The 26,132-nt window shown below is 35.6% G+C and overlaps 1 protein-coding gene across 1 annotated transcript in view; it reads right to left on the reverse strand.

Moving 5' to 3' along the window:
* Positions 1 to 2,891: 2,891 nt before the first annotated feature.
* The window catches only part of SERINC1 (serine incorporator 1), a gene marked incomplete at both ends in the record, with an annotated part of 31,525 nt that continues 8,284 nt past the window's right edge, over positions 2,892 to 26,132 (reverse strand). The window contains 9 exons of the mRNA XM_079716943.1: positions 2,892 to 3,027; positions 4,347 to 4,577; positions 4,689 to 4,833; positions 6,613 to 6,703; positions 6,809 to 6,978; positions 8,677 to 8,814; positions 9,065 to 9,144; positions 14,342 to 14,511; positions 17,562 to 17,723. Of these exons, the coding sequence (XP_079573069.1) occupies positions 2,892 to 3,027; positions 4,347 to 4,577; positions 4,689 to 4,833; positions 6,613 to 6,703; positions 6,809 to 6,978; positions 8,677 to 8,814; positions 9,065 to 9,144; positions 14,342 to 14,511; positions 17,562 to 17,723 (1,323 nt within the window). The remainder of the gene's footprint in view (positions 3,028 to 4,346; positions 4,578 to 4,688; positions 4,834 to 6,612; positions 6,704 to 6,808; positions 6,979 to 8,676; positions 8,815 to 9,064; positions 9,145 to 14,341; positions 14,512 to 17,561; positions 17,724 to 26,132) is intronic.

Below are 26,132 nucleotides of genomic sequence, written 5' to 3' on the forward strand. Positions count from 1 at the left end.
TTGTTTATAGTTTCCTTTGCTGTGCAAAAGCTTTTAAGTTAAATTAGGTCACATTCGTTTACTTTTATTTCCATTACTCTAGGAGACGGGTCCAAAAAAGTGCTGCAATTTATGTCAGTGTTTTGCCTATGTTTTCCTCTAGTGGTTTTATAGTATCTGGTCTTACATTAGGTCTTTAATCCATTTTATTTTTATATATGGTATTAAACAGTGTTCTAATTTCATTCTTTTACATGTAGCTGTCCAGTTTTCCCAGCACCACTTACTGAAGAGACTGTCTTTTCTCCATTGTATATTCTTGCCTTTGTCATAGATTGTCCACAAGTGTGTGGGTTTATTTCCAGGCTTTCTGTCCTGTTCCATTGATCTATGTGTCTTTTTGTCCCACTGCCATACTGCTTTGATTACTGTAGCTTTGTAGTATATAGTCTGAAATCAGGGAACGTGATTCCTCCAGCTCCAGTTTTCTTTTTCAAGATTGTTTTGGCTATTCGGGGCTTTTTGTGTTTCCATACAAATTAAAAATTTTTTTGTTCCAGTTCTGTGAAGAATGCCATTGGCAATCTGATAGGGATTGCATTGCATCTGTAGGTTGCTGTGGGTAGTATGGTCGTTTTAATACTGATTTTTCCAAGCCAAGAACATGATATATCTTTCCATCTGTTTGTGTTGTCTTCAGTTTCCCTCATCTGCATCTTAAGTTTTCAGAGTACAGATCTTTTGCCTCCTTAGGTAGGTTTATTTCTAGGTATTTTATTCTTTTTGATGCAAAGGTAAATGGGATTGTTTCTTTAATTTCTCTTCCTGATATTTCATTGTTATGGAATAGAGCATTTTATTATTATTATTTTTAATACTATCTATCTTAATTGTCAGAGAAAGAAGCATCAGTTGGCCACTCAGGGAAAAAATGCCTGGAGGACACAGCAAGTGTAGAATATCTATCAATCAAATGAATTAAAAATATTCTCCAAACTTAACTGGTCTCCCTCCTGAAGGTTCTTTAGGAGAACACCACTTGAATTACCTTTGAGATCCACTCAGGAGTTTCTTACAGAGGACCAAAAGGGTAAATATCACCTTAAAAACAATTCAGTTTTTCAGTACAGAAAATGGTCAGTTAACCCTTAGTGTCACGTTCTTTAATACACAGGAAGAAAGTAGATCTGAATATTATACCACCTAAATTCAAACTGCTAAAGAATTAATACACCACACACTTTCTCTGAATTCATTTATTTAAAGATTATAGAACACAGCCATTTGAAATCATGAACACAGTATCAACACAGGTGGGAAATTAAATTGTTATACTTCATTCACATTAATAAATATCTTAAAAGAAGCAAATGCAGATTTTAAGATTCATTAAGACAACAATCACACAAGTAACTAAGAGTTTCTACCTAAGTTAACACTGATACTGCTTGATTTTCAGGTTGAAAGATTATAATAACCTATGTATTTCAATTGGATGGCAGCAAATACAAAAGCATCTTTTGAACTGTATAGTATACTGTAAGCAGGAGTTTACAGCAGTCCATCATTCTCCTGGCCTGTCTGTGTGTAGAAGGCATGCTGGACACCAGCAACTCACATCACATAAATTATCCACCACTCACAAGGTGTAAAATCTATTATGCATATATTTGAATAGTAATTATTTTTGAATGCCAGTTGTTTTGACAGACTTGGGATTTCCCAGCTTTGCCACTGATTAGCTGTGTTTAAGCCTATGCTTCAGTTTCTTCATTTTTTTTTTTTTTTTGCGGTACACTGGCCTCTCACTGCTGTGGCCTCTCCTGCTGCGGAGTACAGGCTCCGGACGCGCAGGCTCAGCGGCCATGGCTCACGGGCCCAGCTGCTCCGTGGCACGTGGGATCTTCCCGGACAGGGGCATGAACCCATGTCCCCTGCATCGGCAGGCAGACTCTCAACCACTGCACCACCAGGGAAGCCCAGTTTCTTCATTTTTTAAATGAGAAAAACTAAATGAGACTTTGTCTACTGAAGCCTATTTTGCAGTTTCTTCCTGTTCTGTCAAAAGTTTATCAACTCTGATTTTCAAAACGAAATTTCCAAGTGATTTTCAACCTCCTTCTAACCCATGATTATCCTTTTCAAGACCTTTGTCTAAATCCTTCAGAGTTCCTAACCACTCCACTGAACCCACTGAACACATTTTAACACATCTGCATGTGTTTATAATGACCAAAACAAAGTTCACTATGTAAGTATGGAAGGCCATCCCTACCCAGGAATCATTACAAACCAACTTGGGTATTCAATTTAGTACCCACCACCAGCAATCTTTCTTTGAAAGCTCTGTGTCTCAGTCTCCACCATAAGCTACACTGTTGTCAATCAAACACTCCATACCTGTGTAAGTTCCTTCTCTTCATATCAGGGGAAGAATCGGAAAAGATTTTTTAGAAAACTGGCATTTAACTGACTTGTTTATACAATTTTAGGATAGCCATGTTCTTTGTAGTATCCTGTAGGGCAAGACATCAAATATTTCAGAAGGCAGCCATAAATTTCTTTCCGTATTTTCCTAAAACAGCTTAAGTTCTAACACAATTTAAAAATCAAACTGTCAAGCAGTTTTTATTCTTTTCACAGGTACTGAGCAAAGGATAAAGCTATCAATGTCCACTTCTCCTAACTTACCACCACCAACATACTCAAAACTCTGCTTCAATCTAAAACACCTATCAATGTGCTTGGCAAGACTATAATGAATAAAATGGCAAGCAGTAAAATCTAATTCATGCCAGAACACTGGAGAAGTTACATGGGAAGCACACATACGCAACTTTACAAAAGTTGGGAATACTGTTAATTTCAAATAAGTGATGATCGAAGTGAGACTTTCACGTCAGAAATCCCGTTCAGTCAAAATCACGATTTGTAAGAACAAGTGGTGCCACCAGTGTCCAAACATACAGCACAATGCCAATCCAACTAGAAGAGATTTTCACCCAGACAGCTGTCCACTGACTTTTCATCTCACGAGAAGGCTCATACCTAAAATTTAAGGAAAACAAAAAGGGGAGAGAGGTTGGATTATCGGTCATCAAGCCATCAGGCTTCATTACTTCAGAAATATTCTTTGTATATAATTTGTGATAACAGATATATAGTTGCTGGACTAATTATCTGTTGCCTTGCTTTTCCACACCACTTTGATAGCTAATGTGAAGGTAAAAAAAAATATCCTTTAAAGGAGTAGAGTACACAGGCCTCTGAAATAGCTCTTTTAGATAATACTCAGAGAATCTTTGTTTTTCTGGCTCACTAATTACGAGGTAGAGAAATGGAGTGTGACCTCTAGATAAATAAGACATTATACAGTTTAGAATTGGTAAGTCTTTATGTCATAAAGAATATAATCTGTTCAGAGTGTATATGGGAACCCCCTCCACCTTCTCAGATTTAAGAAACTGGGAAGGAAATACATCCCAAAGTTAGCTTTTATGTTGATGAAACATACCAAAAATATTTTTCATCTAATCTTAACATTTACTATTAACCTGACAGCCAAAGCTGTGAATTACTGAGAACTATTTGGGTTCGTATACCTTAAGAAGCTGCAGTGTAGGAATTTTTAAATATATGTATTTTTCAATAATAAATGCTGGTAGAGGCTGCTCTCAAAGAAATAAAGCAAAGAATAATCTTTTCTCTACATCTTTTGATGGCATTCAAAGCCCTCTTACAAACTGTTAAGGATATTATGCATTAAAAATTATTAAAAATAGAACTGCCCTAACCATACAGTTCAACTTGAATCTTAAATCTTTCAGTAATCCTTTGGACAAAATTAGAATTTTTAAAAACAAAATATAAACCGCTATCTTCCAACTAACAGAAAAAGATTAGTTTTGAAGTGATAAAAAAACAAAAATTAGTTTTGAAGAATTCTAAGAATCCATCTATGTTAATGTAGTCGCACCTCAATTCTGAAATCTTCAAAGGTTTTAATGACAAAGTTTGAACAAAACAGAAGAAAGGTATCTTTTTATTGCACTACGTTGGGAACTGGTCAGTATTAAAAAGAAAAGCAAGCATTGTGTTTGATCAACTGTCAACATGTATTTCCCTAAGCAATGTGTTAGTTTCATGAAACTTTATTTCAGTCTCTTCAAGATTTGGAAATATTTCAATGATTGTTATTGCTGAAGCAAGGAAATAAAGCCTGCATTTCTGAAACTGATCTCACTATTCATTTAGTTGTAAAATTTGAAATATATTGGAGGATTAAAAAGTACTCCATACCACATTTAACAATGGAATCACAAAAAAGCCATGTTTCCACATGCAAAGTTTTCATAAAATATAAGTACCTGTACCAGTTGGTGAGGGTCATCATGATATAAAGCGAAGCCAGGAAAAGCATAAAGTGAAAGAAGGAGTAACTGTAAGTGACACCATCCCTTTCATTATCTACAGCTCGGTGAACATCATCTCTATCCTCCAGTGATCCGTCACTTCTGGCTCCACCATCTTCTATTAATGTTGATTCATCACTTGTTAGAGTCAGTTTATTAACCTGACTATTGTTTGAAGTACGGATGCTGCATGGAAGACAGTTTAGAAAGAGAGAAGGAAAAAAGGGGGAATTTAAAGATTCATATATGAATAATAGCTGGACTTTTTAAAAAATGAAAATCCATAATTTTTCTTACCTTGAATAAAACACACACAGTAAAAAGAGGATTAGTCCAATAATTCCTTGAGCATGCCACCACTGTACAGACTGCCCCTCCTTTGGGACAGTGCTTGTTGTATTATATCCAATTATGCTCAGTAGACTTGGGTTGCACTCTGTTTCTGTAATGTAAAGTAAGGTCAAATTAAAATGTTAGTATAAAAAATTTTTCAGAGCACAATGTAGTTCTTTTTAACTCTTATACGCTTGCAAATTCAAAACATTTTGTTAGAAAAAGGCACAAACATAAAAAATACTTTAAGACAACTTGTATTTATTTATAGAGACCTTTTTATAAAAATTTTATAGTGTTAATTTTATAGACGTGCTTGGAAAACAATTTCATTTTCACCCTCATGCAGGAGCTGAGACATTAAGCTTTTTGTTGATCAGGAAACTGGTGAAATTCAGATGACCTCTCTAAAGCATAGTAAAGCTCAAGTAGAGTTAAGAATAAAATTCAGATATTCTAAACTAAAATGCACAGGCTTTTCTACTACAAACTGTGAGATAAACTTCATAAAATGACTATTGTTATTATCAATTTGCCAAACTACATTGTTATATAGTTTATACATAAATCAGTTACCAGAATTTTAACAAACAGTTTGTGGAAATGAGCAAACAAGGCGTAATGACCTAATGCTTATTCAGCTTCTTGACTCCCGTAAATAATGAATTTAAATGGGGTTGGTATCCACTTAAGTGTCCCACATATGTTTTCCTCCCACAAAGCCAGATACGTCAATTGCCACCTTATCAATGAAAAATGTTTTTTTATCTTTAAGCCATTCATATAAGGATAATCCCTAAAGCAAATTACTATTAGTTTTTTTCTAGACACTTACCTGGACAAATATAAGGAATCTTTCTCTAGTATACTAACAAAAAAAAACAAAAACATTTTCTCCAACTAGTGATAAAGCACCTATGAAATTTATAAACTCAATGAAATATAAGATTCAGAAAACATATTTTATAATTTTTCTTTATTCTGAGGAAGAGAGACCATTTTTTTCCTTTTCAAAAAATAGTACAGTTGACTCTTGAACAACAAGTGGATTAGGGGCACCAAGCCCCTCACACAGTCGAAAATCTGCATATAATTTTTTTTTTTTTTGGCGGTACACGGGCCTCTCACTGTTGTGGCCTCTCCCCTTGCGGAGCACAGGCTCCGGATGCGCAGGCTCAGCGGCCATGGCTCACAGGCCCAGCCGCTCCGCGGCACGTGGGATCACCCTGGACCGGGGCACGAACCCACATCCCCTGCATTGGCAGGTGGACTCTCAACCACTGCGCCACCAGGGAAGCCCGAAAATCTGCATATAATTTTATGGCTGGCCTCCATACCCAGCCATTCATATCTGCAGATCGTGTAGTAATGCAGTACATATATTTGAAAAAAACCCATGGATAAGTGGACCTGTGCAGCTCAAAACTCTGTTGTTCAAGGGTCGACTAATTATTAATTTCTAATTTGTTTCACCGCAAATGACATATAAGGGCTTCTACTCCCACAGAATGCAATAAAACTGGCCTATAAAAAGATTACAAAGACCAATTAATTATATTCACTTTTAAGGTAATCACAGACAAAAAATAGTAAGTGGAAAAAAACTATACTATTTACAGTAGAATCAACAAACATTTTAGCAGCTCTTATTTCTTTCTACATATACTATCATATGCACTGTACAAATTAGGTATATTTCTTATAATTTTCATATTATTTCTTATAGTTTTGCTAGTGAAAAAATATAGCAATACATCAAAGATGAAAATAGTATTATTCCCATTCTCTGCATTTCTCTGTGAGCTTAATTTTATAAAATGACCATCTTTGAAAAAAGAAAAGCTGTAGGATTCATTAAAAAGAAACAAATCCAAGCAAACGAACATACCTGGTTCATTAGTCATAGCAGACCATGTCAAATACATTGTGTAGACTGTAATTACTGAAGACTGTAACAAACCAGATCTTGGTTGTGATTCCTACAAAAAAATAAGCAAAACAGAAAAATATTGTTACCATTCAAGATTTAGGAAAACTTAAAAAATAGAAGCTTCATAAACATTAATGAACTAATCCAAGCTTACTTGGATTTTTGGCAGTATAGACATTACAGAAGCACCAAGGCAGAGGAGCATGTTGACACTGATGAACGCTTTATTTTCTGCACAACTGGCTGGATGAGTATAGTAAACAAAAAATAGGACGATAGCAACTAAAGACAGCAGATAATTCAGAGCTGTAGCTGATAACAGAGCTGTGAAAGAAATACATTGGACAATTAGATTTTATCACTAATATTAGGAATTAGGCATATGGCTCATTTTACAAGCAATCCTATTTTATTCAAAAATATTACTTTAAGCAACTAACATTGTGTCAGCATTACACAGGCTATATAAGCAGGTAAAGATATTCTGAGCTTTATCACATTAAGAATTTTATAGTCTTTACATATAGCTCATATGATGATGTGTTTTTAAGGACAATAACATACTAATATGATCTTCATTTATAGTAATACTTACATAGTTTCCAAAATGCATTCAGATGTATTAGCCATTATTTTCAAAATACAGAAAAATAACTAGGAGGGGAATATTAAGGTTTTTAAAGAATGATAATCATTCAGTTGTAAACAAGGGCATTAAGAAAATCATTTTGTTAATGCTAAGCCTGCAAAACAATGTTTTCCTTATCAACTAAAATCTTAAAAAAAAATTATTCAAGAGTAAGTCATTATTATTTAATAAGACAACCTAAGTTTCTTCTATCACACACACACGTTTTAGTTTCTGTGCTAATGTATGCTTAATATACATGTATTTATGTCGATGTGCTTCACTGACAGGGGATCCATCAAACAAATATTTACTGAATACCTACAAAGGCCCAAGGGATATAGTAGGGAACAAAGCAGAAACTCTTACACTAGATTTAACATTAAAAAATGAGATACTCTATATAAGTAAATTTTCCAAATGACCAAAGCTCATTTCTTTGAATACCAAACTCTTTATTTTAACCACTGAGATCGAATACCACAAACTAGTTGTATGAGAGAATATATGAAGCTAGCAGATATGCTGGATTTAGCTTTCCCTGTGATTTTTTTTAAAAAGTTGTTTTTTTTTTAGCTGAAACTCAGATCATTTCACATAAAAATCCAGATTTATGGCTTCTTTTGGAAAAATCAGAAAAGTTAAGCAACACTGGGTTCACATTTCCACAAGGCAACTATTAGATGGAACCGAGCAGTAGCTCTATGCATTTTAGATAAAGGCCTTTACACTCTCCAATTCATCACAGTCCCTTCTATTTGCAAAAAGATTGAAAATGCACTTAAACCTGGTTCTCCTCCCTCATTTTTGTTACCTGTTGTAAGCGTCTGAATTTTGATCCCTGTTTTAGAGTATAACCACAGGACTCAAGCTCATCATTATAAATAAACATTAAAACACTACTGTAAAAATTCCCTTAGGTGTTAGTTACACATAAGGGCATTCTTTGCACTTACGCAAAACGTTTCAGAGTTGCTTTTTTATTTTTCCTGCTTGCTGATGTTTAAGAATCGTACCACTGTTTGTTCATCTATTTCTAGCAGTCCTCGTCCCTTTAATATTTTACTTTTAACCTTCTGTAGGCTTCCCAGGAAATTAGGCTGTAAAATATACATGCATTCAGCAATAGGCTTTGGAACTTCTATTTTAGCCATTCATGGTCTTCTGGATTATTTCCTCGTTCTTGGGTATGTTCCTAGTTGACATGCCAAAAACTGTCTCTACAAGTAAAGTTGCTGATATAATGTGGTAAGATGCCACTCACAAACTTCAGCTAAAAATCTCCTCACAGAAAACTGTACCATAAAAATTGTGATTTTCCCATAGTCTACATATCTGTTCTCACTTTCAAACTTCAACTATCTTGAAGATGTTCTGTAAAACAAAAAGCTTACCTGCGTACCAACATCTTGAGTTCCCTTCTTCCATTTTTTCAACCCATGATTCATTCCACGAATGGGCAAAATCAATGAGTAAGACTAGCTGTATGAGAATGAAGCAAAAGGCACCTGCCATGCCTACGTAAAACCACACTGAAAGGAAAAAAGAAAGCAAAAAACCACAAATGAGTGACTGGTTCACTTTTCATTATTTCATTTTCACAATCAATACAGAAAAGGAAAAATAAAATTTTACATAAATGCCTTGATTTTGCCAACCGGGGTGGGGGGTGGGGGGTGGGGGGAGGAAAAAACAAAACAAATACAGTTCCAGGCAACAATTATTTCAATTTCCTTATAAAATATCAACATCACACAATTAAAGAAAAAAAATATTTCTTACCAGTTGTAAAAGTTCCTTCTGGAATGAAGAAGGCCCCAATAATAATTGCAACTGCTGCAGCAAATTTAAAGAACCAGAATCTAAAACAAAAAGAATTTTTTATTAATAAATATTCATTCAACAAGTAGTTTCACATATGGAATCTTTGAAGAGCTATTCTTAAAGAACAGCTACACTTTATGTGACTATTCTATTCTTTCTGAGGATATCCTGAAAATGAGACGTGAAGAATATCATGTAAACTATTTTAGGACAGTTTTAATTCATTATGATAAAATGAGAATATTAGTTTCATTTCACATGTTTATTTTACATATACACCAACAGCTATTATAATTGGTGTATATGAAAGTGTAAATAAGGTACACTGTACAAATGAATAGTTTTGAAAACACACAATGCCTGGAAAACAGATTTCCACTAGCTAGCCAGATGAGGTGAAAGAACCAGAGAAGACATAAAAGCTTAAGAATTCTGCCACAGAAAGGCGCAAGAAGTGAGAAGCAGGTGTTCAGAGTCAGAGAGAACCCTAGATATAAAAGGATCAATAACCTTATCTGAAGACAACTAGTAGAGATTTGAGGCATCTGCTACTTCAAATGTGAAAGCAGCAATGCAAACACTACAAGGAACATGAAGAATCAAGAAAACATTTTACCACCAAAAGATAACAATAATCCTGCAATAATTGAGCACAAAGGCACAAAATCTTGCAGTCTAGCAGATAAAGAATTCAAAACAGCTGTTTTGAGAAAACTCAATGAGCTATAAGAAAACACAAAGATAATTCAACAAAAGCCAGGAAAAAAATATATGAATGAGAAAGTTAACAAAGAGACAGAAATCACAAAAAAGAACCAAACATACTCTGCAGCTGAAGAATTCAACAAAAGACATGAAAAATACAATAGAGATCTGCAGAAGGGCAGATCAAATGGAAGACAGAAAAAGCGGACAGGAATTTTGATATAACCCAATCAGGGATGAACAGAAAAAAAAAATGAAAAAGAGGGAAGAAAGCCTCAGTAATCTATGGAATTCAAATATTAGAACGATTGGGTTCCAGAAGGAGAAGAGAGGAAGAAGGGGGCAGAAAGTTTATTTAAAGAAATAATAGCTGAGGGGCTTCCCTGGTGGCACAGTGGTTGAGAGTCCACCTGCCGATGCAGGGGACACGGGTTCGTGCCCCGGTCCGGGAAAATCCCACATGCCGCGGAGCGGCTGGGCACGTGAGCCACGGCCGCTGAGCCTGCGCTTCCGGAGCCTGTGCTCCGCAACGGGAGAGGCCACAACAGTGAGAGGCCCGCGTACCGCAAAAAAAAAAAAAAAAAAAAGAAAGAATAGCTGAGAACTTCCTAAATCTGGACATCCAAGTTCACAAAGCTAATAGATCACACTATCAGCTCAATGCAAACAAACCTTTTAAGCCATATTAATGAAAACTGTCAAAAATCAAAGAACAAGAGAATCCTAAAAGCAGCTAGATGAAAAAAGACTGTAATCTACAAAGTCATTTCCATCAGGCTCTCAGTGGATTTCTCAGTAGAAAACTCTATAGGCCAAGAGAGAGTAGAATGACTTTAAGTGACATACTCAAAGTGTTGAAAGGAAAAAAATGCCAGCCAAGATTACTCTGTCCAGCAAAGTTATCCTTCAGATACAAAGGAGAAATAAAGATTTTCCCAGTCAAAATCCAAGGAATTCACCACCACTAAACCTGTCTTGTAAAAAATGGTGAAAGGAATTCTTCAAGCTGAAACGAAAAGACACTAAATTAGTGACACGAAAACATACAAAAGTATACAAGACACTGGTAAATGGAAATACACAGATTTAGAAAAGTCTAATTCTTTAATAGGATGGTGTGTTAACTACATAACTGTAGTATAAAGATTAAAAAGAGTATTAAAAAACAACAGCTAGGGCTTCCCTGGTGGCATAGTGGTTGAGAGTCCGCCTGCCGATGCAGGGGACACGGGTTCGTGCCCCAGTCCGGGAAGATCCCACATGCCGTGGAGCGGCTGGGCCCGTGAGCCATGGCCGCTGAGCCTGCACATCCGGAGCCTGTGCTCCGCAATGGGAGAGGCCACAACAGTGAGAGGCCCGCGTACCACAAAAAAAAAAAAAAAAAAAAAAAGCTATTATAATTGGTTAATGGATATACAATATAAAAAGAGATAAATTGTGATATTGAAAAAATAAAAGAGTAAATGGGTAGGGCTTTTGTATACAATTAAAGTTGCTATCAGCTTAAAATGGGCTGTTTTATCTATAAGATGTTTTATGTAAGCTTCATGGTAACCACAAAGCAAAAATCTAAAGTAGATTTACAGAAAATAGGGAAGCAGACCATACCACCAATTCACAAAGAAAATCACCAATTTACATAGGTGTTAACAAAGATAAAAGAAATTATGGAAATATGAAACAGCCAGACAGCAATGAATAAGATGACATTAGTAAGTCCTTCATATCAATAATTACGCTAAATGTAAATGTAATGAATTCACCAACCAAAAGGCACAGTGGCGGATGAATTAAAAAAAAACAACTGAAAAAGACACAAACAAATGGAAAGATAACTCGTGTTTGTGGATCTGAAGAATAGTTAAAATGTCCATACTACCCGAAGCCACCTATAGATTCAAAGTACTCCCTATAAAAATTTCAATGCCACTTACAAATAGAAAAAACAATCCTGAAATTTGTATGTAACTACAAAAGACCCCAAATAGACAAATTAGTCATGAGAAGGACAAAGCTGCAAATATCACACTTACTGATTTCAAACTATACTACAAAGCTACAGTAATTAAAACAGTAGTACCATAAAAGTAGACACATAGACCAATGGAATAGAATAGAGAGAGCTTAGTAATAAACCCTTCCATTTTGGATCAACGAATATTTGACAAGGGAGTCAAGAACACTCAATGGGGAAAGGACAGTCTCCTCAACAGTCTTGGGAAAACTGGGTAACCACAGAAAAATGAAAATGGACTCCTTTATTACACAACTCACAAAATTAACTCAAAATGAATTAAAGACTTAAATATTTAAGACCTGATACCATAAAAGATATCAATACTAGAAAGATGCTGATACTGGGAAGAAGAAAGTAAGGAAGAAACTCCACAACATTGGTCTTGGCAATGAGTTTTTGGATGAAACAGCAAAAGTACAAGCAACAGAAGTAAAATCAAACAAGTGGGACTACATCAAACTAACAAGCTTCTGCAAAGCAAAAGGAACAATCAACAAAATGAAAAGACAACCTACAGAATAGGAGAAAATATTTGCAAACCATGTATCAAAAATGGTTAATATCAAATAAAGAACTCATAAAACTCATTAAAAAAACAAATAATCCAATTAAAAAATGGACAGAGGAACTGCATATCTTTCCAAAGAAGGCATACAAATGGCCAACAGGCATATGAAAAGGTGCTCAACATCACTAATCATCAGAGAAATGTAAAAACCATTATGAGATATCACCACCTCAGACCTATTAGAATGGCTATCGTGATGACAAGAAATAACAAGTGTTGGTGAGAATGTGGTGAAATGGGAACCCTTATGCACTGTTAGTGGGAATGTATGCTAGTTCAGCCACTATGGAAAACAGTATGAAGGTTCCTCAAAAAATATAAAAATGGAACTACCATATAATTCAGCAATCCCACTTCTACGTATATATCCAAAGAAAGTGAAAATAGGGTACTGAAACAGTATCTGCACATCCTTGTTTATTGGAGAATTATTCATAATTGGCAAGATATAAAAACAACCTTAAGTATTTGTCAATAGATAAATAAAGAAACTGTAGTATATATATACAATGGAATATTATTCAGCCACCAGAAAGAAGGAAATCCTGTCATTTGCAACAACATGGATGGACCTTGAGGGCATTATGCTAAGTGACATAAGCCAAAGAAAAACAAACATTTATGATATTACCAATATGTGGAATCTGAAAAAGAAAAATGTACTTTAAAGCTTCTAAGAGACTAGATCTTAACTGTTCTCGTCACAACTAAGAAATAATAATTATGTGATGTGATAGAGGTGTTAGCTAATACTATGATGGTAATCATATTGTAATATATTAAAGTATGAAATTAACACTTTGTACACTTTAAACCTGACACAATGTTATATGTCAATTATATCTCAATTTCAAAAAAACATTAACAGTGACATGAGTGCTTAGTGCATGTTTTGAGAAGAATGTTATCTCATGAAATGACTGTGATAGCCACGCTGTAATGCATTTTGAGAAGTGTTTTAAAATACATTTAGTAAAGATGTTTTAAGAGTGCAAAAAAAATTAAATTAAAACAACCAATGACTAAGGGAACAAAATAAACAAAATAAAATCAACCTGGCACAGCACATCTTTTTTCATTAATATTTATATTTCACTTGTTCATTTTTCCTGTCTTTGGTAGCATGTTAATAGATAAGGAATAGCAGATATTCCAAAAATTTTTTTGAATTTATGGGGGGGGGGAACTGATAAAATTCAAAACATTCAAAATTGAGTATGAGAAGTAGTGCTCTATATTAAGGGAGACTGATAAAAGGGACCCTGAAGTTTCTAGGTTGTTCAGTATAACCATTTAGAAAATCAATCAATCACCTTGTTTCAAAGGAATGAAGTTTTTCATTTTGGCTGCACTGTACGTCTTAGGAACTGAGTTCAGTTTTATGTAGTGAGATTGGCCTACAAAAAGCCAAGAGAAGAAGGAGGAATAAGCTCCTCATTATTAGTCACAGATATGATAAATCTTCCTTTTTAGGATGAAAATACAGTGGACCCTTGAACAGTGCTGGAGTTAGGGGTGCCAACTCTCTGCATGGTTGAAAATCCATGTATAACTACAGTCGGCCCTCTGTATCTGAGGTTCCTCATCTGTGAATTCAATCAACTAGAGATCAACATGGATTGTGTAGTACACTGTAGTATTTACTGTTGAAAAAAATCTGCATAAAAGTGGACCTGCACAGTTCAAACCTGCATTGTTCACAAGGGTCAACTTTATAAACATTATGCAGAGACTATAGCAAAAAATGACCCAAGGCTACTATTTAATATTTATATTTCCAAATTCCACCACGTTCTCTAGTAGAGACAAGAGGATTTTCTTACCTTGTCATTCATGAATAAAATAATTCTGCAGATTGTTCAAGTTTAAACTTTCTTTAGACAGACTCAAAATTACTGAGAAGAGACTATCCAGACTTTATATTGAAGTTTATTAAAAACCTTACCCATTGTGTACTGCAGCTCTAGGATCACTGCTGCTCTTCACCTTGATCATTAATAGAGATAGGAGAAGGTAGAACATAGCCAAGCCAAAGCACAAACGGTATACAGCTTTATAGCCAACCAGAATATTACAAGGGACCACTCCTTTCTCATTCTCACAAAATCCAGGAATCTGAAAACAAAACAAGAATTTGTGATCTAGAATTTTTTTCAAGAAAAAATGAAAATTCTGTGTAATCAAATAGTTTAAGGTTTAGAAAACTGAAGTTCACTTTACAGTTTATGCTGAAATGTAATCAAGCTAAGTCTACACATTTTCATAAGACAGAAGTGTAACTCTTTTTTTACTTTATGAGAGCACCGGATAAGCTACAAATGTCAATCCTAAAGTGGATGCTTATTTTAACTTGCAGACTTATTCTAAGTTTTTTTAAAAACTTGCATTCCACCGGGATCACATGTATAAGAGAAAAATACAATCAACGAAAGTGTAAAGAATCACAGAGTAACTAAATCAGTTTCTAAATACTAAAGAGAACAATGAAGGCATTTTGAGTTTTGGTCCCACAAGGGTTATTTCTGATAATGGATGGATTTGGATTAACAGCAAAATGGCTGGTTGTATTTTTATTTTTTAACTTAAAACCTTAAAAAAGACTGATGACCATTTCAGAAAATCACACTGGAATCAGAGTATAAGAAAGTATTTTTAAAATATTTTTAAGTGAAATAAATGGGAGTAGATACACTATTCACATATATCAGAGTGAATTACTGCCTCTAGAAATGTTAAAGCAAACCAATATGCCAAAATACAACTGTTAACGTGTGCCTTTAAAATCAAGAACCTAAAATTATATTTAAGTTGATGCAGATGCTACTTCCTTTTTGCTAGCTCCTATACAGTCTATGAGCTCTTTCTTGGTCTCACTTGAACCCTACTTTCCCAACTTAGTTTAACAATTATGGCAATATGTACTTACCCATACTCACTTGCAACATGTACTCACTAGCACCCTTAATTATCCCATGCCCTTAAATGAGAGCAGCACACCACCTGGCTAATTCCCATCATTAAATTTTAATTCAATCACCTATATTAGGTTAAGTTGCTACAGTAACAACCTCCAAATATAGGTGGCTTAAACAGCAAAGATGTATTTCTTGCTCACGTACATGTATATGGTTGGTTCTACATAGTCAACTAAAAGAATCTAGGCTGCCAGAGAAACCACCATCTCAAATGATATACAGGTTGTGACAGGAAAGAAAGGAGAATCTGCATTAGCAAGTAGAGGGTGATGTTTATCACTTCTACTCATAACTCACTGACTAGTAATAGAGACATGACCCTACATATCACAAGCACTCTAGGAAATGCAATTCTCTGATGACCTTCAGAAAGCAGAGAAGCAGAAACATTGGGGGTTACAAACTAACATCTATCAACTAAACCGTTCATAACAACAGTCAACTGGATCCATGACAAAAAACATATGAACGTCTTCTGCTTATACGAAGGACTTGAATAACATTAACTGAGCATCTACATATGCCATGTACAATGTTACTTTCAAACTGTAATAAGCTCATTTCCCAAACTTACACTATTTTTCCTTACCCCAAAGTCAACCCTAAGCAGACTACTATGCTTTAAAATGGAGATTATCTGACATAAACACTCTCTCAACCTCAAATTTTCTATTGTCATTCATTTTTCCTTGGAGGAAAAGTAACTTCTATATGCCTTCTCTTGATCACACTCTCTCTCATGGGTTAGATCCCTTATGACTATTCTCAAAATACAAATAATTAAATCTCCCCAGCCTAAAAACTTCTTTAATTCAGCCTCCAAGACTTACTATCTGCATTACAAAACTCCTTTAAATCAGCTGTCTATTCTCATTGGATACATTTCCTCATAGCCATCTAACTCTCCCTCCCAATCCTTCTAGGCCAGCACTCTATAAATGCTTTTTCAAGACACTAGACATATACTGGCTGTCAAATCCCAAGGCTACTTCCTTTTTTTTTTTTGCGGTATGCGGGCCTCTCCCATTGCGGAGCACAGGCTCCAGACGCGCAGGCTCAGCGGCCATGGCCCACGGGCCCAGCCGCTCCGCCGCACGTGGGATCCTCCCAGACCGGGGCATGAACCCGCATTCCCTGCATCGGCAGGCAGACTCTCAACCACTGCGCCACCAGGGAAGCCCCCAAGGCTACTTCTTAATCCTCACACTCCTTTACCTTTTTTACACAGACATTATGCTGTCATTCTTAAGACTGTTCCTAAGGCCTACTAAACAGGTTCTTGGTTCTCTTTTTTCACTGTTCCTTCAGAGGTTCCCTTTTCTCCACCAACTCCCTTAAGAGCTTTTGTCAAAGCTCTAGCTCTCCTCACTCCAAATGGTCTTCTTCAGCATATGCTGCCATAGTTTGAATTTCATCTCTATCTCTGATTTCTTTTATGAGTTACACACCCAAATTTTTTACTTCCTGCTGGACACACACACACACAATGTAGTGCAGTACCCACAAGCTAACATTATATACTAGATATTTTCCCCAACTCTTTGAACAACCTGACTCCCTGGGGGGAAAAAAAGTTTAATAAAACACCTTTTCTTTCTTTTTTTCCCTGAGTTAACAGCAACAGTTTCCTCTCAGTTATCTAGGATCAGAACCTGGTTATTATTTATTATTCTATCACTGCCAATATTTAAATCCAGATTCAGTCAATTCTACATTCAGAGAATTATTTCAGGCCCTCTATGCCCTTCTTGATTACACCATTCCAACAGCCACCATACTTAACTGCTGCCTTCTATCCTAATTATCAGATAAATCTTCCTAAGGCATACATACTTAGCTCAAAAAGCTTTTATCCTCATTCTCTTCCTATTTTTCAATTTCTGCACACAAAAATTTACTGATTCTTAGAATGTCTCTTTTTCCATGAGACCCACAGTGATTCTGACATTTCCCTGGTTAGAATTACTGATTTCCTCATATTAACACAACACATTTTCTGCCCTACCATCAGAGAATTTTAATAAACTGCCTTTCACTGTTTGTCTTTCCTAAATGATCATGAACTACTAAAACTGGGATTAAGTATTCTTCCTTTTTACAGTATTCTGTTTCCAATACACAAGAAGCAGTTTTATGCATATACATACTAAAGGTTCAGTTAATCATTAAAAAAAAAAAAAGAAAACTAACCTTATTTAGTTGTTCTTCCATTCCAGGTATCAACATTACACAAGCTACACACACTCCAACAAGCAAAAAAAGTGCATAGATCAACCGAGTTACAGTGGAGTTGTTTCCACTAGGACAGCATCGGCACAGCAAACATGGGGCACTACCACACAAACATGGAATCTGGAAAAAGAACTTTAAAAATCAGTATAGTTTCAAATGATACAGTGAAAATTTACATTCTACCTACTCAAAAAAGAAAGGATTGAAGTTAAAGTAATTACCAAGAGATTTGGTTCACATATATTATCTATAAACTATAAAATTTAGTAACTTCCAGGTAAAACTGAAGCAAAGTAAAACCAAAAAGTGCTTGCCCTTTATATCAAGCAAAAATGAGTAAACTCAGTTAAAACAACAAAAGGGGGAAAAAAACAGCAGCAGCAACCAAAGTTTAGCTGAGAAAAGGAATGGAATATTCATACTTACAAGCTGATCTCCAACTCCTGCCTTTTAACCCCAAAAATCATGCTGGTGAATTCACAAAAGTCTGATATTTCTCAGATCCACCAGAAGAAGAAAAGAAGTGAATTGATATCCTTATCTTTTCCCTCTTCTGACTTGGTGGTAGTGTTAACAGTAAAATTTTCTATTAGAATCAGGCAAAACAGGATAGGTGAACAAGTGGGGCTAGCTAGCGTTGTCTAACAGAACTCCACACTAAACTAGTAGTATATCCTAGGGGAACAGAATATCTCCCTCAGCAGGAGAGGTGAATACTAGTAACGGAATTTAACAATATCTCAGAAAGGCAAAATCAAAGTATCCTTAAAAGAACTGAACATAATCTAGGCTGAGCTCCACCGTACGATCAGATACCATAGGAAGGGAGAATTGTAGAAGCCAGACACACTATAGTAACCAATATAAGGTAGGATAAGAACCACTTATACTAAACTTCAGTAAGATAAAAATAAATGTCGTGGAAACAATGCAAACACACTTTAGCAAAACATAAAAATAAGCAAACATGCCCCCTCAGACAAAAAAAGAGGCATCTGAAAAATCCAATCTGAAATAAAACATAACTCAGTAAGAAGGGGAAATTCCCTAAAATTGGTACACCTGAAGCAAAAAGGAGAGCTCAAAATGAAAATAGAACAAGTTGAAAAGGAGGATTGCAAGGCTGAGAAGAAATGAGAAGGGGAAAAACATGCTTAAAAAAACAGTAATTAACTATCATGGAACAAAACAAAAACAGCTGAAAATAAAATCTGATCGATAAATAAAGTTTGGGATGAGTACCATAAACTCAAGCCAAGATAGAGTAACAGTGACCAGACTTACCCTACTGCCTTAATCCAAGGGAAAAAATTAATGAAACAATGGTTTTTCAGACAATTAACAATAGGCAATGTAGGACACTAGTTTCTGAGAGAGATGAAACAGTGTGAGATCTATGATTGGCCCAATCTTTCTGCCTGGGAAAGAGTTTCCAGTGCAGGGAGGAGAATCCAGACAGAGGACAGCAGTCTACTGAATTGAGGAGACAGAGTTGGCACAGAGTTGAGAGTTCAGGGAAGTGAAGGCAGCTAAAGTTCATAGGGCAGAAACAAGAAGAGAAGAAAGCTACACCAAGAGTGAGCTCCAGAGATCTGCAGAAGCTTCAACTTGTGTCTTCAGCAGAGCACTGATCAGTACATGCATTTGATTAAATTACTCTGTGGGGTGGGGGTGGGGGAGTGGGGAGGGTGGTATTACCAGCCAGAGTGGAAGAACTTTATAATCCATAAGGCCTTGAGCAGAGTTATAGGCTATTATTATTACACAGTATTGGGGAGGGTGGGGGGGGGAAGAAGCCATAAGGCTAAAGCTACTCCAGTCTCACTTAACAAAGCCTAAAAGCAAACACTGAAAAGATCAAATTCTCTTCAAATAACTCACCTATGTCTAAGAATAGGACCCAAGAATGTTTTTTAAAAATACAACACATCCAGCACCCATCAAGGTAAAATTTACAATATCTAACAGCTAATAAAAAAAATTGGTAGGCATGCCAGTATGGAAAGAACAACTTACAATGAGGAGAAAAGTCAATAAATCAAAACCAACCTGAAATTACACAGATGACTTAATTTAGTTATAAATAATGGCACTCTAATGTTATTGCAATTATACTTCATTTGCTCAAGTAGAGAACACAGCATGTCAAAGAAAGATATGGAAGATAATTTAAAAGATCCATATCAAACTTATGGAGGTGAAAAATAAGACCTCTGAACCAAAAAGTACTTGATAAGACACTGCAGAAAAGACTAATGAACTTGAAGACACAGCAAAAGAAATGATCCAAAATTAAAGAGATAAAAAAACTAAAAAAAAAAAACAAAACAGAGGGTTAGTGTTGTGACACAATTCCAAACAGCCTAATATATGTGAAATTGGGGCTCCTGAAGGAGAGAGGAGACAGGAAAGTCCTTTTGAGATAATTGCCAAAATGTTCCTAATTTAATGAAAACTATAAACTCACAGATCCAAGAAACTCAAGAAAGCCCCAGTGGTACAAATATAATGAAAACTATACACCAAGTCACATCATAAACTGATGAAAAACAATGATAAACAGAAAAATCTTAAAAGCAAGCAAAATAATAAAGGCACATTATATAAAGAAGAAAGGTATTGACTTCTAGTAAGAAATACTGCAAGCCAAACGTCATTACTGAATGAAAAAAAAAAACTGTAAGCACAGAAGTTTATACTCAGCAAAAATATCTTTCAAAAATTAAGGCAAAGTGAAGACATTTTTAGGCACAGAAAAAAGAATCCAAAACTAACAAATCTAAACTATCTTTCAAGAAGGAAAGTTACACCAGCAGAAATGTGGATCTACACAAAAGGAATGAACAAAGGAAGTAGTGTGTATTTTTTCTTACATCAAAAAGGTTACTTTAAAAGATTATTATTTTTTTATGGGCTTCCCTGGTGGCGCAGTGGTTGAGAGTCCGCCTGCCAATGCAGGGGTCATGGGTTCGTGCCCTGGTCCAGGAAGACCCCACATGCCGCGGAGCGGCTGGGCCCATGAGCCATGGCCGCTGAGCCTGTGCGTCCGGAGCCTGTGCTCCGCAACGGGAGAGGCCACAACAGTGAGAGGCCCGCGTACCGCCAAAAAAAAAGAAAAGATTATTTTTTAGAGCAAAAATAATAGCGATGTATTCTGGTGGTTATAACAAAGATGGAAATAAAATGTGTGACAATTACAAATAGGCTCGAAGGGCTTCCCTGGCGGCGCAGTGGTTAAGAATCTGCCTGCCAATGCAGGGGACACAGGTTCAAGCCCTGGTCCGGGAAGATCCCACATGCAGCGGAGCAACTAAGCCCATGGGCCACAACTACTGAGCCTACGCTCTAGAGCCCGTGCTCTGCAACAAGAGAAGCCATGGCAGTGAGAAGCCCATGCACCGCAACAAAGAGTAACCCCCGCTCGCTGCAACTAGAGAAAGCCTGTCCAGCAATGAAGGCCCAATGCAGCCAAAAAAAAATAATAAAAAAATTAATTAATTAAAAAAACAGGCTGGGAAGAGGAGACATTCAACTATACTACTGTACACTTAAATTAAAAATAAAGTGGATATCACACAAAGGTAGATTATAGTTAAGTTAAAGATAAATACTAAAAACCCTAAAGTGACTTCTAAAAAAGCAAAACAAAGAAATACAGCTAGTAAGCTAAAAGATATAATACAGAATACTAAGAAATGGCTAATTAATCCAAAATAAGGCAAAAACTAAGGAAACGGGACAATGAACAGGCAGGATAAACAGAATACAAATAGAAAGGTGGTTGATTTAAGCCTAAACATAATCTATAATCACATAAATGGACTAAACACTCCCAATTCAAAGGCAGATTGTCAGATAAAAGAGCAAGATCCAACTTTTCTACAAGAAACCCACTTAAACACAAAGACACAATTGGTTAAAAAGTATAAAGAAAAAAGTATATATATACATATATATATATACATATATACACAAAAATAATACATACACACATACCACGCTACAGCAGTATCAGACAAAGTAGACTTCAGAGTAAAGAATTTTACCAGGGATAAAGAGGGCCATTTCATAATAAAAGGGGACATATCGATACATGGAAATATGGGATATTCATGGAGGAAACATACAACATACAATCCTAAATATTTCTGCATCTAAAAGAGAACTTCAAAATGCATCAAGGAAAGAATTAATAAAACTAAAAGGAGTAACACACAAATCCACATTTATGTTCTTTCATTAACTGAAATAGAAGCCAAAAAACCCCAATAAATATATAGAAAACTTGAACGACATTATTAATCAACTGTGTCTGACATTTAGGAAATACTCCATCTAATGAAAGCACAGTAAAAACTATTTTCAAAAGCACAGAGAACACTTAACCAGAACAGACTATATTCTGGGCCATAAAACAAATCTCAATAAATATAAAATTATTCAAATCATACATGGATTCTTGGTCCACAATGGAATTAAATACTGATCAATAACAGAAAGATATCTCTAGAAACTAAATGGCATAGTCTAATTAACCCACAGGCAGAAGACATCAAAGAATAAATTAAAGAGAATGAAAATAATAACATATCACATTTTTGGAATGCACCTAAAGCAGTGTTTAAAAAGAAACCTATAGCATTAAATGGCTATATTAAATAAGAATATATCAAATCACTGATCAGAGCTTCCACCTTAAGTTATTAAATGAGCAAACTGTAGCCCAAATAGGCAGAATAAAGATAAATCAATGAGGTAAAAAACAGGAAACAAGGAAGTCCGTGAAGCTAGTTTTAGAAGAACATTACAATTTAGAAACCTGTATAGTCAGACTGATCAGGATAAAAAACAGCAAGAGAGTGAACACACAAATCATCAGTGTGGGAAATGAGAAGACATTATTACAGATCTTACAAGCATCAAATGATTATGAGAGAAAACTATGAGCAATTTTATTCAATAATTCAACAGCTTAGATAAAATGGACATGCTCCATAAAAAATCCAAACTACCAGAAATCATTCAATGAGAAATATATAGGATGAATAACCCTGTATCTATTCAAGACACTGAATTTGTAGTTACAAACCTTCGCAAGCATAGATGGCTTCACTAGTGAATTCCATTAAACATGTAAAGAATAAATCAAGCCACTCTACCCAAATTCTTCCAGAAAACTGAAGAGGCAAAAAAGTGATACTAAATCCAAAGATATCATAAGGAAACAACACACCAATATCTTTTATGAACATTAAAAAAAGTCCCTATTATCTTGTCAAGTCAACAATATAAAAAGTATACAAAGATTTCCAGTTTCCATTTCCACAGGTAAGGAGCTTAGAAACCCCACTCCATCCTAACAACAAGTAAAAAGCCAAGCAGACTAAAAAAATCAACAATTCTTCTAGGATCCATAAGCTAGGTGAGGACACAGGGTAAGTCACTGCCCCCAAGACCGAAGAGACAGACAGGTGAATATAGGGAGTCGTGGCTTACTACAGTCCACAAGTGGAAACTGACTTGGGAACCACTGTGCAGGGAGGATATCCTGGAGAATAACTGAAGAATTGCTGGAGCCTCGTTGTGGACAAGTATGAGAGCTAAAAATTCCAGGAAAACCCAGTTATACAAAGGCCCCACAAATTTGTGAACTTTTCCTCTAGGACTTCAACCAGGTTCTCATAGTAAACATGAGAGAAAAATTCCCCCCTGCTTCTTGCAGCAAAGGGGAAAAGGAACCATTCTGAAATATACTAGAACACTGCTCTTAACACCTGACCTCAAGAGAAACTAGTTAAATAGAGTCTAACTTGCTGGAGTATGATCAGAGGATAAATAATCTAGGGGATGAGAAATACTCAACTCCAGGCTATTCTAGCCATCCTCCCCCATTTAAGGGGGGAGGAAAAACTGAGAAACACTTGTAAAGTTCACAGTCCAGAGGCATAGGCTTATTAAAAGACTAAGACCTAATCAGAGAATGATGGAATGTTTCTCCTTCCCCCACACCTCACCATGACACGATCCAAAGTCTATTTATAGCAGTTCCTTTTAGTTGGTACAGTGTCTGGCTATTAGGAATAAAATTCCTGGCACAACAAAAGGCAAAAAACACAATTTGAAGAGACAGAGCAAGCGTCAAAACCAGCATGGCAGGTAAGTTAGACTTACCAACCAAAAATTTAAAACAACTATAACACGTTAAGGATTCTAATGGATGAAGGAGACAGCCTACAAGAAGCAGAGATGAAAATCCTAAAAAAGAACCAAAAAGAAATGCTAGAAATAAAAAACACTAACAGAAATGAAGAATGCAGACATGACTGAGGAAATAATTTCTGAGCTGTAGACTATCTCAATAGAAATTTCCCAAACTGAAAAGCCAAGAGAGTAAAGACTGATATTCTGTTCAACGGAACATCCAAGAATTGTGAAACAACTACAAATGGTATAATATAATGGGAATACCAGAAGGAGAAGGAAAAAAAAAATTTTTTTAATGACAGAATTTTCCCAAATTAACATCAGACATATATACCCCACCCTCCACAAAACAAACAAACCCTACACCTAGATAAATCGCTTGAAACTACAGAAAATAAAAAGTCCTGAAAGAAGCCAGAGGAAAAAACACCTTACCTATAGATAAACAAGTAAGGAATTATATCTGAGTTCTCCTCAGACACCATGAACAAGAGTGAAGTGAAATATTTTAGCATTGAGAGAAAAAAAACTCACCCACCTATAGTTCTCTACTCTGCAAATTATCCTTTGAAAGAAGTAGAAATACTTTCTCAAATTAAAGCTAATAGAATCTGTTGCCAAGTTGTAGACCTACTTGCAAGAAATGTTCAAAGTTCTTTAGAGATGAGGAAAATAATATAGGTCAGAAACTGTAATCTACATAAAAAAGGAAAGAGCATAAAGAAAGAGTAAATGAAAGTGAAATAAAAACTTACTTGTCTTAGTTGAGCTAACGTTTGCTCAAAATAACAAGAGAAACAATGTATTAAATTGTGTATGCACATATGTTATGCCTATACACATACTTCTGTAATACATACATATATGTGGGTATATACACACACACACGTTTATATATATATATATATATATATACACATACACACACACAGACGCACACACACAAGGTGAATGACAGTAATGTAGAAGGGAAAGGAGGGAAGAATTAGGACTGTTCTGCTATTACAAGGTATTCACACTAGCCATCAACTGGTACAGCATTATACTGAAGTGTGTATAGTGGTATACTGTTACTTGAAAATGGATTAGTTGTAAATGTACACTGCAAATTCTATGGTGCTACAGATTGAAATTCATATGTTGAAAATCTAATGCATACGATGATGTTAGGAGATAGGGCCTTTGGGAAGAATTAGATCAAAAGGGCAGAGACCTCATGAATGGGATTAGTGCTCTTATAAAGGAGACCCGAGAGAGATCCTCACCCCTTCGGCCATGTGAAGACATATGAAGAAGTTTGCAGTCTGCAACCCAAAGAGGGCCTTCACCAGACACAGAAGATAACCACGCAGGCACCCTAATCTTGGACTACCAGCCTCTAGAACTGTGAGAAACAAATTTCTGTTCTTTACATGCCACCCAGTCTGTGGTCTTTCGTTACAGCAGCCCAAATGCACTAATAAACATGGCAACAACCCAAAAATAAGTAAATAAATAAAATTGTACAGAAGTTAAAAGAAGTTTAACTGATATGCTGAATAAGAGAGAAAATGGAATCATATACAATGCTTAAACACCCCCCTCAACACACAACAGGAAAAACAAGGGCAACAAACAGAAAACATTAATGAATATGGTAAATATGAATCCAAATCTATCAATAATCACCTTGGAGATCAGAGATCTAAATTTATCAATTAAAAAACACAGACTGTTAGTGTGGATCAAAAAATAAGACCCAATTATGTCATTTACAAGAAACCCACTTTAAATATAAACACATATACAGAATAAAAGTAAATGGATGGAGGAAAATACAACAGGCTAACACTAACTGAAAACAGGAATAGCTATATTAGTTTCAGACAGAGCAGACTTCAAAACAACAAAAGTTATCTGGAATAAAGAAAGGCATTCCATAATGATAGGGGTCAATTCCCCAAGAAGACATAATTCTTAATATGTATGCACCTAACAGCAGAGCATCAAACTATGTAATGCAAAAACTGATAAAAGGGCAAGGAGAAATAGATGAATCCACTATCACAGTTAAGAGACTTCAACACCTGTCTCTCAGAAATAAACAGATTGAGCAGAAAATCAATAAGGACACAGTTGAACTCAACACCACCAATCTAATGGATAACTGACATTTATACACTGCTCTATCCAATAACCAGAGAATACACACTCCTCTCCAAGATCACACAGGACATTCACCAAAACCACATTCTTGACAATAAAACATATTATCAAGCTTAAAACAGCAGAAACCATACACTGACTACTCACAGACTACAATGCAATTAACTAAAAATAACAGCA

The sequence above is a fragment of the Hyperoodon ampullatus genome (genome assembly GCF_949752795.1).
Source record: "Hyperoodon ampullatus genome assembly, chromosome: 12".
NCBI classification, from domain to species: Eukaryota; Metazoa; Chordata; class Mammalia; order Artiodactyla; family Ziphiidae; genus Hyperoodon; species Hyperoodon ampullatus.